The sequence below is a fragment of the Carcharhinus amblyrhynchos genome, chromosome 2 (genome assembly GCF_965287045.1).
Source record: "Carcharhinus amblyrhynchos chromosome 2, sCarAmb.v2.hapA, whole genome shotgun sequence".
Classification (NCBI taxonomy): domain Eukaryota; kingdom Metazoa; phylum Chordata; class Chondrichthyes; order Carcharhiniformes; family Carcharhinidae; genus Carcharhinus; species Carcharhinus amblyrhynchos.
Window position 1 is genome coordinate 66,985,009 of NC_137325.1, and position 17,463 is coordinate 67,002,471.

Genomic DNA, 17,463 nt, shown 5'->3' on the forward strand with positions numbered 1-17,463 from the left:
AGGGGTAGGCTTGTGTTCAGAAAGCCAATGGATTCCTCCAGTTGAGCCAAATTTAAAGGCAGGGTGTGGTTGTTATTTATTGTTCCAGCCAGATTCAGAGGCTAAGTGTTAGGTGGGAGACTTCCAGCACCAGGCGGGTAACAGAGAGAAGAGAAGATGTCTGGAAAGGCCAGGGAAAGGACGAAATTGATGAGTTCAGAAGATCATAGACTGACTTGAGGGGGTTTGCAGGCAGGAAGGAGAGAGGTGATCAGATGGGAGAAGATCAGGAGCCACAACTATGGAATGCAGAAGTGGGAGTGGGGAAGCTTAAAGGCCTGCATCACCTGGGGTGGAATTGATCAGAAAGATCAAGAGGGTAATGGATAGATCTTGAAGCTCCTGATGCATGTTGAGAAATCAAAAAGGCAGGATGAAGAGATACAGAGACCAAGAAGGCTGGATCAGTGGGGAGATTATGGCACAGTAGTAGATGGAGACAGGTTTATTAGTGATCTGATCTTGCAGGGTGCCCTATCATGTGCCTGATTGCATAGGGGGAGCCACTTGTAAGTGGAGTAGTGGAAACAGCCATGGCTGATTGTGGAAGGAAAACGGGCTTGCTTGATGATATAGGTGTGATTATTCCTATTCCTCCATGTAGCAGTCCTCTGCTCCCCTTAACCAGCAGTTTTTTTGAGATTTAGGAAACCAAGCATGCCATACTTAAATTCAAAATGGAGATAAAATGGGAGGCATATAAATGTATTATAATATTTAAATGAGCAACATGTCTCCTGGGAGCATGTTGGTCACTAAATATGTCCATTGTGCTTCTGCTTAAAATGCAATGGGCTGGGTTAATTTCAGATTTGAAATGTTAATGTTTTTAAATTGCACTGTAATTTAACACCATGACATGTAATTCATTGTGAAAACAATTCATAAAGGTAGCGTCAACATGGTTTTATGAAAGGGAAATCATAGGTAACCAATTTATTAGAGCAACATGCATACTATGATAAAGGAGAACCAGTGGATGAACTGTGCTTAGGGGTACGATTCTCCCATCACAACCCACAACTTTTCTGGCAGGTCGGGCTGGGTAATGCACGTCATTGACCTTGTTTTAGGATTTGTGCATGTGCTGGGAACGCATGTGTATATCCCAGAGCTGGTGAACAGTCAGAGACCAGACCATGCTGGTGGGAAGTCAGTTATGTCAATTGAATCTATTTTTAATTATTTCAAATATGTTTTACATTTCATTGTCAGGAACTTGCTGGTCTTGATTGAATCTTCCACCCCGCTAGAAGTACTTCATTCTAGGAGGGATTTAGAGTAACTCCCCACATTCAGGAAACTAGCAGGACACCCTGCCGGAATGAAGGGAGGGGCAATCGGGGCCCACCAGGGGGCCAGGCAACAAAGAATGGTGCTCCTTGGATATGGGCACCCTGGCAGTGCTGGCCCAAGAATTGTTGTGGGGGCTGCGATCAGACTAGTAGAGGGGGGTAGGAGGGATGCTGGGGGGAGGGTGGCAGAACCATGGGGGTGCTGAGCTAGCCAGTGATTGAGCCAGACAGCAAACAGGGAGACTGACAGATCCGCACCGCTATACATGGGCAGAGCTCCAGAACTGTCAGCCACCGGCGCGAATAGGCCCCGCTCTCCCCCCCCCCCGGACTTTTAATGAGATTCACATTTGGGACCTCTGCACTGCACAGAGTGCGGAGGTTCGAGTGTGAAGCTGAACTGACAAAACAGTCATGATCTAGAACAGTTTTCTACCAATTCAGCACTTTTGGGAGAATCGTCTCCTACATTTCCAGAAGGCATTCAATAAGGTACAAACCAAATGTTATTGTTGAAAATTAAAGCTCATAGCATCTGGGGTAACATATTGGCATGGATAGAAGATTGGTGAGGCTAACTAACAGGAAACAGAGGGTAGCCATAACTGGGTCTTTATTCATTCATGGGATGTAATGAGTGGTGTGCCACAGGGATCAGTGGGCCTCAACTTTTTATAATTTATACAAATGACTTGATGAAGGGAAATAAGCTTTCATTGATTTGAATGAAGGGGAAGGAATTATCATAGTTAAATTTTCTGATGACACAGAAAAAAAGGTAAAAAATTAAGTTGTGAAGAAGGCGTCAGGGAGCTTCAATGGGACATAGATAGGTTAAGTGAATCAGCAAAGATCCGGCAAATGCAACATGTTGTAAGAAAATATGAACCTTTTCCATTTTGGAAGGGAGAGTAAAAAAGAGTATATTATCTAAATGGAGAGAGAGGTTGAAGGGTCTGAATTTTTTTGGATGGCTGGGCTCGACTCCTGGTATCTGGTGGGGAAAGCTGATTCTGATAAGGCCAAGTGACTTACTTCTGCTCTTAACTCACATGTTTTTATGTTCAGGTGTGTGTAGGTCCCACGTTCCATCTTCTTTTGAAATTTATGTTTACATTCATTCAGGTTGCTGTTTCTGCAATCATCTCTCAACTATTCAAAACACATGATTAGAAATGTCTTCCAAATCTTTCTTGCTGATTTATTTTGTTTTGAGTCTTTCTCTGGCTTAAGGGTACTTCCCCCATCATTCAAGTCCCAGCCAAGAGGAGGTTGTATGGGATAATTGGCAGGAGAAAGTAATGGTGATCAACCATTCACAGACCCTAATGAATGATGAGAATGATCTACTTTAATGGTAGATTTAACTTTGAGCAGAGACTTAGAATGAAACTTACTTTGCTAGTGCTTTCTGTTGTCCATCAAATGCAAAGACAGTCCTTATTGCTATTAGAGCTTCTTCAGCCACTGCCCCTGCTTTGGCATAAACTGCCAATTCCTGACCAGTCAGTGATGTCAAAACCTGTTTTAATATGAGATAAGATGGCAAATAATTCCTAGCATGAATTTTATTACATTTAAGTGGAAAGACTATGTTTTTGTCCATTTTGTCAGAAGGTTCACAAACAATATTTTGATGTGGAAAAATCAGTTTAATTCCACTCATCCAAACAGAAAGGGGGGAAATCTTATGAAAAAAATGACAGATTGCTGGTTCCAGTGGGAAAAACACCACGTTTCTTTCCAGAATCTGAACACAATGGAAATATTTAGAATAGGTGGAAAGTAAAAATGTTTTCCCTTTCAAAACTCATTGCTACCCATCCACTTACAGTTTTAATGAAAGCAGATTGGGGTGGGAAGGCAATCCACTGGAAGCAGACAGGTTTTAGAACATAGAACAGTACAGCACAGTATAGGCCCTTCGGCCCCTCGATGTTGTGCCGAGCTATGTCCGAACCCAAGATCAAGCTATCCCACTCCCTATCATTCTGGTGTGTTCCATGTGCCTATTCAATAACTGCTTGAAAGTTCCTAAAGTGTCCGACTCCACTATCACAGCAGGCAGTGCATTCCACACCACAACCACTCTCTGGGTAAAGATTTTACCTCGGACATCCCTCCTATATCTCCCACCGTGAACCTTATAGTTATGCCCCGCAGTAACAGTTACATTCACCCGAGGAAACAGTCTCTGAACGTCCACTCTACCTATTCCCCTCATCATCTTATAAACTTCTAATAAGTCACCTCGCATCCTCTTCTGCTCTAAAGAGAAAATCCCCAGCTCCCTCAACCTTTCTTCATAAGACCTACCCTCCAAACCAGGCAGCAGCATCCTGGTAAATCTCCACTGCACTCTCTCCAATGCTTCCACATCCTTCTTATAGTGAGGTGACCAGAACTGAAAACAATATTCCAAATATGGTCTCACTAAGGTCCAGTACAGTTGCAGCATAACCCCACTACTCTTAAACTCAAACCCCTGTTAATAAATGCTAACACACTATAAGCCTGCTTCACAGCTCTATCCACTTGAGTGGCAATATTCAGAGATCTGTGGATATGAACTCCATCATTCAGGGAGACATGTGACATTTTCACCTTTTTTTAGTTTTATCCAATGACAGGGGTCTTGGAGTTTGGGTAATCTGGCAGTTCAAATGATCTAAAAGAAACCCTGATCCATAAGGTCGTGATTTTACCATCATGTTGCACGAAAACTTGGTAAAGTTGGGCGTGAGGCGAATAGTGCAATCTGCGTCCACTTCCGCACCGGTTCCCCCTTTACCAAAAATGGCCACAATTGGGAATCCTCCCGAAATGGGCGCGACAGCCATTTAAATGTATTTGCATGGATTTCAAACCACTTAATGAGCTGCATGCTCCACTTTACTGGCACCCCCACCTTTACCACCACGTTCACCAATCCAGAATCAGCCTGAAAGAGACTTGCTCCATAAAAATCCAATTTGGGCACTCCATCAGTGAGGGTCAGTGAGGAGGTAAGTGCCTACCGTCCAACAGCTTTGTGCTGCTTTGTAACAGCCATTTTGTTTTTGGGTCAGGAAGGCTCTGCGAGTATGTGGGAGGGTGGGGAGCTGTTGCTCAGCAGGGTGTCTGAAGTCAGATTAGCAGCATGGACCCAGGTCTCAGCACTGACATTGGGTCTTATGGATGCTGCTGGGTCCTAGTGCAGTCAGCAATCTTCCAGCCGAAGGATGCATGCAAAGCCTTTGGAAATTGCACTGTTGCAACCTCAGAAGTTTTCAAGGAGCTGTGATTCTGGGGAGCATGTGGGTGGGTAATGGGGGGGTCTGTGTTGCTGGGGGGGGGGGGGGCATGTGGATGGGGAATAGGGGTCTCGGATGCTGAGGGGCATGTGGGTGGGGGAAGATGGGCAGTGTGTTGCTGGGTTGGAGCAAGTTCCTTAACTTCACCATGTGTTTCTCTCCTTCTTCAACCAACACCCCGCCCTTCAGATTGACAAGAAAACTTTGTGATGCAACCAATCAATCTTGCTGTTTTTTTGATTGCTGCTGGAGCTGAGGAGGAGGAGCTGGAGGAAGAACTGCAGGCACAGGAGGTCCAGGCCCTACCACTCACAGGGGCAAAGGGGATGGCCACCAGAGGCAGGAGGACTCAGCCATTCACAGAGGGTGGGTGAAGGGCAGGGGGCACAGAAGGATGAGGGAGCAGAGACCCTGGTATTTCTGCTCACAAGTGTCATCTGGATAGATGTCAGACACCATGTGCTGCCTGTTGTAGCACACCTTTGAAAGGAGAAAGTGCAACACCTGTGCCACCTATTGCATTCCCTGGCACCTAGAGGAAGTGGGGGGGGGCGGGGGGGGCACCCACTCTCGATTGCTGTCAAATTGATGGCCGCTCTGAACTTTTATGCAACTGGGTCCTTCCAAACTCCCAGCAGAGGTGTATGTGGTATTTCCCAGTCAGCTGTGCACACCTGTGTCAAGCAGGTCATGGAAGCCCTGTATGCCCGAACTGTGCAGTATATCAAATTTCACCTGGGCCAGGCCCAATAGGAAGCCCGGGTATCTCGTGGGGTTTCCATTGTATTGAAGATCAATTTTAAAATTACATTATAGTAACTACTGACTTCTCTATGACATGTATATTTTAATTGAGCAATTTAATCTGGATGCAGTTGGTGCATTTCTTGATTCTATTCCCCATCTTCTATTTCTAACCTTATTAAAATACTTGACCATCTTTAGCATTTAGTCAGAAAAAACATTTACACCCAAAATTTCATATCCTGCCCTTTCACTTTACAGTGGCACAGTGGTTAGCAATGCTGCCTCAGTGCCATGGTCCCAGGTTCAATTCCAGCCTTGAGTCACTGTCTGTATGGAGTTTGCACATTCTCCCTGTGTCTGCATGGGTTTCCTCTGGATGCTCCGGTTTCCTCCCACAGTCCAAAGACATGAGGGTTAGGATGATAGGCCGTGCTAAATTGACCCCAGTGTCAGGGAGATTAGCAAGGCAAATGTGTGGAGTTAGGGGTGTAAGACTTGGGTGGGATGTGACTCAATGGGCTGAATGGCCTCGTTCTATACTGTAGGGTCTCTATGATCTATACATGAAGTTTGGCCTATTCCTTTCTTAAAATAATAAATACTATGATAGCTGTTGCACAATTACTTTAAAATCAGTTTTTACATAATTCATCATTTAACATTATTTAACTTGCAAAATTCAATTTCCAATCTCCTTTATCACAAATGACATTACACATTTTCATAGTTATTGAAGTATATGTATTTTGCATATCAGCATGTTACTTTACTGGTTTAGTTTTCAGTTTTTCTAATATTACACCATTAAGAGATATTGGATCCTTTTTTGCGTACAAGTTTACTACATTTTGGAAAGAATATTATCCTTATACCTTTGTCCATAAGGCTCCTGAGGCCATGATAAGGGGTGAGACTGCCAGTATAACCAATGTAAGCTTCCATCCATGGACAAATCCAATTGTAAGTCCACACACAAAAGTGCTAAATAACTGCATGAATATGCTGAATTTGTCCCCAAGACCATCTTTGATGATGTTTATAGCCCTGTTAATATAAGAGAAATAGAATTACATCTTTGTCAATTTTTGTCACATAAAACAATGCTACAAATAAAATCATTTTCAATAGTCACATAAAATAATTTCTCAAAATTTACATGCCAACAAGAAACTTTGATATAGTTGGTTTGCATGCTGACAGCAATCAACAATCTGATGGAATGATATGCAATGTCCTGTATCTTTGAGTCAATGAGAATTTTGTGGATTTTCAGCAAATATTGTCACACCCTTCCCAAAACAGGGCTGTTTGATTCATTCCTTCCCAACAAAATTCAATAGGTTGATTGTATAACTACCATCCTGGTTACCAAAGACCTACCTTTGTTACCTCCAGACATGATAGCAGTTTCAGAGAAAACAATGAAACGTAAAAGTTATCCTGCATGCTTCTAGAGGTAAAAAACTTATGCAGCCAAAGGGGAGAACTAACTGAATAATTGTAGAAATAGCTAAAATTTAAGTAAAAAAGGATGTGGGTATCAAATAACTGTGGTACAGCAATAAGAATAGCTAACAATGCTTAAGTCTATTATGAAACCAGTTGAATATATAAATTAGACAGATTCAAAATACAGACAGTTTGGAAACTTGAAACCATCTGTCCTAAATATATGTGTTGCAAATCCTTTCAATACTTGATGACCATAAACAGCAGCTGGATATTAAAAGTCAGTTACTTACTCTGTCAGCTTTGTGTTAAGTTCACCTATCTGGTTTGAGTCAAACCAAGCCATCTCTTGATGAAGAATTGCGTGGAAAAATTTCTGCCGTATTTTTCCAGTCTGCCGTGTGCCGGCAAGTAAAAACAAGCAGACGTGTATAGTGCCTAAAATTATGACGGCAAAGCCAAGCCCCATAAAGTAGAGTGCAAACCTGTAACAATAAAGAGTCTTGTATATAAAAAAAATGCATAATTTGGATAGTGTGAACTGTAGTAACAGTTATTGAAGTAAATTTATTTCAAGGTTCAAGAATACATTTACCGTGACGCGTCAGCTTCCAGATCCAGACCAGGTATTTCAAAACATTCACTTGTTGAACTGTTCTTCAATTCTGTTAAGACCAATGAATGCATGTATATTAACATAAATGTTCCAAATCAGATGTAAGTGTCAAAGAACAAATGCATTGTTCTATGTAGCACTAACACATATGAATGAGAAAAATCTCCAGGCAGAATTTTCCACCTCCCCGATAACAACAAGCACCAGGACAAGTAGCAAAATATTGTTAGATAGTCAAAAATCAGTTTGAAGCCATTAGGTAACCGATTTGCCCCTGTAAATGGTGACTCACCTATCCAGTCCTCCAACGTCAGACACAGAATTCTAATGTATTAGCATCTTGACATTGTGGCTGCCTAAGATGGGTGGGGGGAGGGAACATTGCACGCAGCCATGATGCACAACTGGACATGAGTACTTCGTGAGCTGCCTTTCGCTCAGGACTTCCAGGTTAGTTTACCTACCTTGCTTTGGGTGACAGTCACCAGTGGGAGGAAGGGGGGGAGAAGAGGAAGGGCGGAGGGAGGGAAAAGGTGAGGGAGGGAAAGGAGGGGATGGAGGAGGGGGGGAAAGAGAGAGGGTGGAAGGAGGGAGGAGTGAGGGGAGGGGGAGAGGAGAGAGGGTCATGAGAGGTTCTCTACTTACTAGACCAGCTGTAAGATGGGGGTGATTTTTCAATAGCTGCAGGTCGCAGACTTGCTTGGAGAAGGTGGGGAAATAACCTTAGGCAAGGAGAGAGGCTGCAGGGCTAGGGGAGAACTTGGTAATGGGGAGAGGCCAGGGTGTGTGTGAAGATGTTCTTCAGTACAAAAACCATACTGAACGCTGAGGAGATGAGGCTAGATCAATGTGTGTGTGTGTGTGTGTATTTCCTCCAGGCCAAATGGCCTCCTTCCTAAATAGAGGACAACTGAGGGCATGATCTTTCCCAGTAACCAGCACAGCAACAAGCCAGGAAGATAGTGCAGGAGGTTTTCAGACTGAGCACAAACAGGTCTCATGCCGAAAGTCATCTACCCAGTGGGTTTTGCCAACGCAATTAGCTTCAAAGGGCACAAAGTCCATTTAAATATTAATGAATGCTTTGCATTTTAGGAAGATCTTTGAGGAGAGATAAGAGACTGAACAAAGTCAATAAGTTCTCATCAACCAACTTGGATTCTGTGAATAAGTATGATTAAGTGACCCAATGGAGTAATATTTTAATCATGTTTTACTGAATGATGCATCAAAGTGTTTCAGTACCTGCTATAGAGATGTTAGCCAAGGTTCCACTTGCGACAAAGCTGTCAGTCATTGTCCCAAACACAATGATCATTGCAGGCGTACTGATTCCATGTAACACAGCACAGATCAGTGATATTGTCATCATTAGGATGTCCCATCGATCAGCAAATTGAAACTATAAATTACAACAATCTTCAATAAATATAAACACATTAAAAGATGCAGAAGAGAAATGTTGTGAGTATAACATTCTGAAATTAACTTTGATGACAATGGGTACCAGCTGATACAAGGGCTGCTTCCACATATGTATATTACCAACACCCATCTCTATCTCTGCACCACCTTGCTTGACACACTGATGTTGAATTGTTTATCCAACATCCACAATTCCTTCAGTGAAATATTGGGAAAACTGAAACTAACATCTCTAGGCCATATTATAAATTCCATACAAGTTGTTCACATCTGTAGCATCTGATTCAATCCCATGTTTAATTTCTGACCCTACATCTTTTTCATCACCTCTCTAAAACTACCTGCTTCTGCTTAAACCATGGGACTATCACACTGAGACCCAGCGATTCCAACACTCCCCTGACCAATATCACATCTAACACTTTCCATAAACTTTAGCACATTTGATATTTTCAATTCAATAAAAAAAAAATCTGGAATTAAGAGTCTATTGATGACCATGTAACCATTGTCAATTGTTGGAAAAACCCATCTGGTTCACTAATGTCCTTTAGGGAAGGAAATCTACCACCCTTACCTGGTCTGGCTAACATGTGACTTCAGAGCCACAGCAATGTGGTTGACTCTCAATTGCCCTCTGAAATGGCCTAGCAAGCCACTCAGTTGTAACAAATGCTACAAAGTCTCAACAAAACCTGACGGATCACCTGGCATTGACCTACGCACCGAAAAAGACAACGACAAAACAAAGAGCCCCGTCGACCCTGCAAAATCCTCCTTACTAATATCTTACCATCAAGCCAGGCGATCAGCCCTGGTTCAGTGGAAAGTGTAGGAGAGCATGCCAAGAGCAGTACCAGGCATATCTAAAAATGAGGTGTCAACCTGGTGACGCTACCAAACAGGACCACTTGCAAACCAAATGACAAAAAATAGCAATCGACAGAAGTAAGCGATCCCACAACCAAAAGGATCAGATCTAAGTTCTGCAGTCCTTCTACATCCAGTTGTGAATGGCGGTGAGCAATTAAATAACTTACTGGAGGAGGAGACTTCACAAACTTCCCCATGCTAAATGTTGAAGGAGCCCAGCACATCAGTGTAAAAGATAAGGCTGAAGTATTCACAACAAGCCAAGTGGATGATCCATTTCAGCCCCCTCCAGTGGTCCCCAGCATCTCAGATGCCAATCTCCATCCAAAATGATTCACTTCATATCAAAAAATGGTTGGAGGCTCTGGATACTGCAAAGGCAATGGTCTCTGATAACATTCAGGTAATAGCACTGAAGAAATGTGCTCCAGAACTTGCCGTTCCCCTAACCAAGCTCTTCCATTACAGTTACAACACTGGCATCTACCTAACAATGTGGAAAATTGTCCAGGTATGTCCTGTACACAAAAAGCTAGACAAATCCAACCCGGCCAATTACCGCCCAATCAGTCTACTCTTGATCATAAGTAAAGTGATGGAAGGGGTCATCAACAATGCTATCAAGCAGCACCTGCTCAGCAACAACCTGCTCAGTGATGCCCAGTTTGGGTTTCACCAGGGTCCCTCAGCTCCTGACCTCATTACAGCCTTGGTTCAAACATGGACAAAAGAGCTGAACTCCAGAAGTGAGGTGAGAGTGACAGCCTTTGACATCAAGGCTGCATTCGACCAAGTATGGCATCAAGGAGCACTAGTGAAACTGGAATCAATGGGTATCGGGGTCAAACTTTCCATTGGCACATAGAAAGGTAGTTGTGGATTGTGGAGGGTCAGCCATCTCAGTTCCAGGACATCTCTGCAGGAATCCCCCTGGGTAGTGTCCTAGGCACAACCATCTTCAGTTGTTTCATCAATGACCTTCCCTCTGTCATACGGTCAGAAATGGGGACGTTCGCCAATGATTGCGCAATGTTCAGCACCATTTGTGACTCCTCAGATACTGAAGCAATCTATGTTTAAATGCAACAAGAACTGGACATTATCCAGGCTTGGGCTGACAAGTGGCAAGTAACATTCGCGTCACACAAATGCCAGGCAATGACAATTACCAATAAGGGACACCACACTTTGACATCCAATGGTGTAACCATCACTGAATCCCCCACTGTCAACATACTTGGGGTTACCATTGACCAGAAACTCATCTGGACTCACCACATAAACACAGTGGCTATAAGAGCAGGTCAGAGGCTGGGAATACTGCAGGGAGTGACTCACCTCCTGACTCCCCAAAGCCTATCAACCATCTACAAGGCACAAATTAGGAGTGTGATGGAATTCTATTTCTCTTCTCATGCAACGTGTGCTGATTATAAATCCATTTCTTTGCAGGACATCTTGGCCTGTATCGACTGAGCGAGCAACTATCCTTTTTAATCAGCAAGATTGAAAATTAAGGGACAATTCAGGGTCTGTAGAATGAATATATAATTCAATCTCTGAAGTGATGAAAAATCAAATTGTTGACCCAGATTTTCATCTTTGTTTTCTAACTCTTGCTTCCTATCTACATAATTGATGGTTTAAATCTTAGAGCTTAACAACATCATTCTCAGACACAATATGGTTCCTTGTGATCACTCTTCCCTACTACAAGATACTGATTAACCCTGTTTCACAATGCTAGGCTTAAAGGAATCCGGCCTTTTGGCTAAGATCAAGTATAGTATCGGCATACTATGCTTGGTTAAAGTCATTAGGTTACATTTCAGCTTCATTTGAAGCAATTTTTAAAAGCGGCATCTCGGCCTTTTGGCTAAGATGCAAATTAGATCAAGCCTTGGAGGAGGAGCTACACCTACTCCAATCAGCTTGGATCATGTAGATCAAACCCAAGACAGAAGGTGAGAGCCCTGTCTTGTCAGTTTGGATCGGGAATGTCTCAACTTGTTGAAACTCTGAATTGGAATTAAAAAAAGGGAATCCACTTACTAATTGGTTTATCATTTCTCTAGAAAACTTACTTTAATGTGTTGCTTGAACCTATATTATTTTGCCAATTTATTTTCCAAAGTCATAGAATCCCTATAGGGCAGAAGTAGGCTATTCATCCTATCAAGTCTCTGCTGGCTCTCCAATAAAGCATCCTGCCCAGACATTAATCTTGTAACCCCACATATTTAACCTGCTAATTCCCCTAACTTACACATCCTGGGATACTAATGGGCAATTTAGTGTGGCCCATCAACATAACCTGTACATCTTTGGATGATATAAAAATTACATTTCCTAATGATTACAACATCATTATCATCACATGCTACTTTAATTTTCAGATTTTAACTATCTTCCTAGATGATAACTATTGGTAAGGCATCTGTAAACTAATCCCCAATGTTTCCTGTGCTTTGATGTTTCTCAGTTCCACCCATACAGATTCAACACTTAAATTTTCTGGGTTAAGACCTTTTCTCACAAATGTCTTAATTTCATCCTTCATTATTATGCCAGACTTTTCCTTTCCATGTTGCTGATATTTTTTAAAAGTCAAGAATCTGGAAATATTTATTCCCCAACCTTGATTCGTTACCCTGCAACCATGGGCCTGATTTTCCATTTTCATTCTAGTGCCGAATCTGGGCGTAGTGCAGATCTGACTTAGGAATTTGCTTTCAGGTGCTCCCATACGCTCTCAGCCATCTCCAGTCCCATTCGCATTGTGGCGGTGTGTAGCGCAGCTGAATCGATCGGAGCTCTGAACTACCCAGCGCAGTTGGGAAAAAAGTTGAAAAAGTGCACCTGTCACATCACTCCTGGGCCAGATAATACCTCCCCTTAGCTCCCACAGACATTGTCCCACTCCCAAGGCATTACAGACCCACCTATCCCTCCACCCTCCACCACCCAGAACAATTGAGAATCTCCCCCCTATCCACTCCTGCCTCCACCACCGCCCCCCACCCCCCACCACCACACCCCCCCCACCCCCCCCTCCCCCACCAGCTCCTCCCCCCTCCCCTCCCCCCCCCGCCCCCACCGATCTCAGGCAGACTGGCAGCAGATTCTCCCCCTTCCCTCACTGACCTCAGGCAGAGAGATCCCCCGTCCACCCTACAGATATCAGGCAGAGCGATCTCCCTCATTCCCAGCCCAGACCCTCCGGCACAAAGCCCCATTTCACCTACACTCCAATGGCTGTGTGACACCTCAGCCTCTCTCCCTTGTCGCTAATCATTGAAGCACTCATCCACCATCACCGCCCCCACCCCCACCCCCCTCCCCAGCAGCACTCTTGCAAGTGCTCACTTGCTTTCTCCCAATGCTAACAAGCAAACTGCATGGAACTTGCTGGAAGGCTCTGCCAAACTGCCTGCAGCTGATCTGCTCTAACGAAGGGCAACTCCATTAAAAAACTCCAGAATGGACAGGCAGGCAGTACAGGACAATGTGTGCACGACCAGCCCCCCGATTTTCTGAGGACGACTTAGGCAGGCTGCTGGATGCAGCTGAGGTCAGGAGGGCCACCCTCCTCTGCCCAGGAGGACGCAGACCTGGGGGGCTGATGGCCATGTGGCCTGGAAAGCAGTCGCCGCCTCGGTCAGTGCCAGGGCACTGGCCCGGTGAACCCCGAGGCAATGCCAGAAAAAAATCAGTGACCTCATCCATGCAGCAAGGGTGAATGCTGAACCCCATTCAACATGCTCCCCCACATCTCCCCCAGATCCTTGTAATTCCAGCACCCTGCATGCTTCCAGTTCCTGACTCCCAAGCACCTCCTTCCTTTCCCCCAAATGAGCCCCACTGTGTTTGCCCTCTAAGGGTCACCATCTGATTCTCTGCATGAGTTACACCACCATTTATTCCATGGTTCCTTCTGTCTCCACAGAAGAAGACCAAGCACAACACTCGTGAGAGGACAAAGACATGGGGTGGTGAGCCAGACGTCCAGGTCCTCATCCTGTTCAAGGGGCGGGCGCTGGAACTCACCAGAGAAGGGGAGGTACGGGCTGTCCAGATGTGAGCACCTGTCATTCCTACACTCACTTTGAGGCAACTCCTTGGGGGCATGAGTTTTGGGTGCAAGGGAGACGTATGAGGCATTGTATTTGCATTGAGAGGATAGTGGGTGCCTGGAACTCACTGCCCAGGGAGGTCGTGGAAGCAGAAACTATAGGGCATTTAAGAGGCATCTCTATAGCTATCTGAATGGGATGGGAATAGAGGCATATGGGGGCAAACAAATCAGATGGGCAGCCTGGTCGCTGCAGGATTGGAGGGCCAAAGATCCTGTTCCTGTGATGTAGTTGGCTAGATTCAGTGTTCTATGTTCAAGGGAACCATGTGATTCATGTGTTTGGCATCCCAGATTCCTCTCCCTCCCTTGCACTCGACCTTGAGTCGTGTGTTTCAGGGACAGATCCTGACACCCCAGGGCCTTCTGGACCGCAGGCCCCGGCTACAGCTCCCACCTATCCTGGCAACAACAGCTTGGACAAGTCCTCGGAGGATATGGGCGAAGGGACCTCCAAGGGTGGCACCATTTATCCGTCAGCTTCTACCTCACAAATCAACATCGCAGAAACAGACACGTCGGTGTGTCCAGTTAATGACGAGGCTTCTGGGTTACAATCTGCTGATGTACATCGGGTGAAGGACTAGACAGGCGCGGGCCCAGGTGCCAGCGTGCATGAGGATCTCAGGTAGCAGTCAGACTGGGTTACACCAGGGCCTCATCAGAATGGTGCTTAGCGAGTCATCATCACCCTCCTGCTGGTGAGGCAATGTGCAGGATAAATAGATAAATGGAAGGCATTTTTCAGGGGTTGGGAGGGGTGGGAAATGGAACCCACAATCATCATCCCCTAGCGACTGAACTGCCTGGTTATCAGAGCCTCCCTGGCCACCCTTACATGCCTCAGCTGAGATGCCAGCCCGCCACCACCTGGCTGGTGTTCCAAAGTGTTCTCATCCTCCTCCTCCTCGTCCTCCTGCTGGTCATCCTTTCCAGTGATGTCCGGCTGGTCATCTTCCACGTCCCCTTCCTTCTCCAAGAGGTCACCTCGCTGCACAGCCAGATTGTGCAAGGCACAGCACACCACCACTCTGCGGGAGGAGACCAGGGGGCTGTACAGGAGGGCACCTCCAGATTTGTCCAGGCACCGGAACTGCCCAATGCACCTCTCTACTATCACGCGGGTGGCTACATGGGCCCCATTATAGCGGGTCACCGCCTCAGTTACAGGCCTCCACACAGGCGTCATCAGCCATGTCCAAAGCGGGTAACCCATATCACCCAGGAGCCACCCCCACAACCTAGACTCCTCCTCAAATGCTTGTGGGATGTCTGAGCTCCTTACAATGAAGCTTTCAGCACTCTGCCTGCATGTCTGGTGCAGACATGCATGATAGTCATGTTATGGTCACACACAATTTGTACACTCAGGGAGTGGAACCCCTTCCTATTAACGAAACATCATGGATTCTGTAGGGGGGCTCTGAGGGTGACAATGGGTGCAGTCAACCGCCCCCTGGGGGGAGGGAGGGTGGGCCAGGGTGAGGTGGAGGTGAACAAACGTGGAAGTCATGCAAAGCTGCTTGCCCCAAGCACATCGACAGTCACAGCCCCACCATGCCCCCAACCCCATGCTCCACACGATCACAGCCCCACCATGCCCCCAACCCCCCCAGCCACATGATCCACACGATCACAGCCCCACCATGCCCCCAATCCCCCACACGATCACAGCCCCACCATGCCCCCAATCCCCCACACGATTACAGCCCCACCATGCCCCCAATCCCCCACACGATTACAGCCCCACCATGCCCCCAATCCCCCACACGATCACAGCCCCACCATGCCCCCAATCCCCCCAGCCACATGATCCACACAATCACAGCCCCACCATGCCCCCAATCCCCCACACGATCACAGCCCCACCATGCCCCCAATCCCCCCAGCCACATGATCCACACGATCACAGCCCCACCATGCCCCCAACCCCCCCAGCCACATGATCCACACGATCACAGCCCCACCATGCCCCCAATCCCCCACACGATCACAGCCCCACCATGCCCCCAATCCCCCACACGATTACAGCCCCACCATGCCCCCAATCCCCCACACGATTACAGCCCCACCATGCCCCCAATCCCCCACACGATCACAGCCCCACCATGCCCCCAATCCCCCCAGCCACATGATCCACACAATCACAGCCCCACCATGCCCCCAATCCCCCCAGCCACATGATCCACACGATCACAGCCCCACCATGCCCCCAATCCCCCACACGATCACAGCCCCACCATGCCCCCAATCCCCCACACGATTACAGCCCCACCATGCCCCCAATCCCCCCAGCCACATGCTCCACACAATCACAGCCCCACCATGCCCCCAATCCCCCACACAATCACAGCCCCACCATGCCCCCAATCCCCCACACGATTACAGCCCCACCATGCCCCCAATCCCCCCAGCCACATGCTCCACACAATCACAGCCCCACCATGCCCCCAATCCCCCACACGATCACAGCCCCACCATGCCCCCAATCCCCCCAGCCACATGATCCACACAATCACAGCCCCACCATGCCCCCAATCCCCCCAGCCACATGATCCACACAATCACAGCCCCACCATGCCCCCAATCCCCCCAGCCACATGATCCACACGATCACAGCCCCACCATGCCCCCAATCCCCCCAGCCACATGATCCACACAATCACAGCCCCACCATGCCCCCAATCCCCCACACGATTACAGCCCCACCATGCCCCCAATCCCCATCACGATCACAGCCCCACCATGCCCCCAATCCCCCACACGATCACAGCCCCACCATGCCCCCAATCCCCCCAGCCACATGATCCACACAATCACAGCCCCACCATGCCCCCAATCCCCCCAGCCACATGATCCACACGATCACAGCCCCACCATGCCCCCAATCCCCCACACGATCACAGCCCCACCATGCCCCCAATCCCCCCAGCCACATGATCCACACAATCACAGCCCCACCATGCCCCCAATCCCCCCAGCCACATGATCCACACAATCACAGCCCCACCATGCCCCCAATCCCCCCAGCCACATGATCCACACAATCACAGCCCCACCATGCCCCCAATCCCCCACACGATTACAGCCCCACCATGCCCCCAATCCCCCCAGCCACATGCTCCACACAATCACAGCCCTACCATGCCCCCACTCCACCCAGCCACATGATCCACACAATCACAGCCCCACCATGCCCCCAATCCCCCACACAATCACAGCCCCACCATGCCCCCAATCCCCCACACGATTACAGCCCCACCATGCCCCCAATCCCCCCAGCCACATGCTCCACACAATCACAGCCCCACCATGCCCCCAATCCCCCACACGATCACAGCCCCACCATGCCCCCAATCCCCCCAGCCACATGATCCACACAATCACAGCCCCACCATGCCCCCAATCCCCCACACGATCACAGCCCCACCATGCCCCCAATCCCCCCAGCCACATGATCCACACAATCACAGCCCCACCATGCCCCCAACCCCCCCAGCCACATGCTCCACACAATCACAGCCCCTGGTAAAGTTGGGGGGCTGCAGCAGTGCTATTTGCAAGGGCTTTGTGCACATCCTTCAGTCTGAAGTG

At 47.2% G+C, this 17,463-nt stretch overlaps 1 protein-coding gene across 1 annotated transcript in view; it reads right to left on the reverse strand.

The window, feature by feature from the left end:
• LOC145355258 (ATP-dependent translocase ABCB1-like) overlaps positions 1 to 17,463 on the reverse strand; it is a 120,554-nt gene that overhangs the window by 87,535 nt on the left and 15,556 nt on the right. The window contains exons 5-9 of the mRNA XM_080207133.1: positions 8,685 to 8,841; positions 7,419 to 7,488; positions 7,117 to 7,308; positions 6,247 to 6,418; positions 2,732 to 2,856 (exon numbers count right to left, since the gene is read on the reverse strand). Coding sequence (XP_080063259.1) covers positions 2,732 to 2,856; positions 6,247 to 6,418; positions 7,117 to 7,308; positions 7,419 to 7,488; positions 8,685 to 8,841 — 716 coding nt within the window. The remainder of the gene's footprint in view (positions 1 to 2,731; positions 2,857 to 6,246; positions 6,419 to 7,116; positions 7,309 to 7,418; positions 7,489 to 8,684; positions 8,842 to 17,463) is intronic.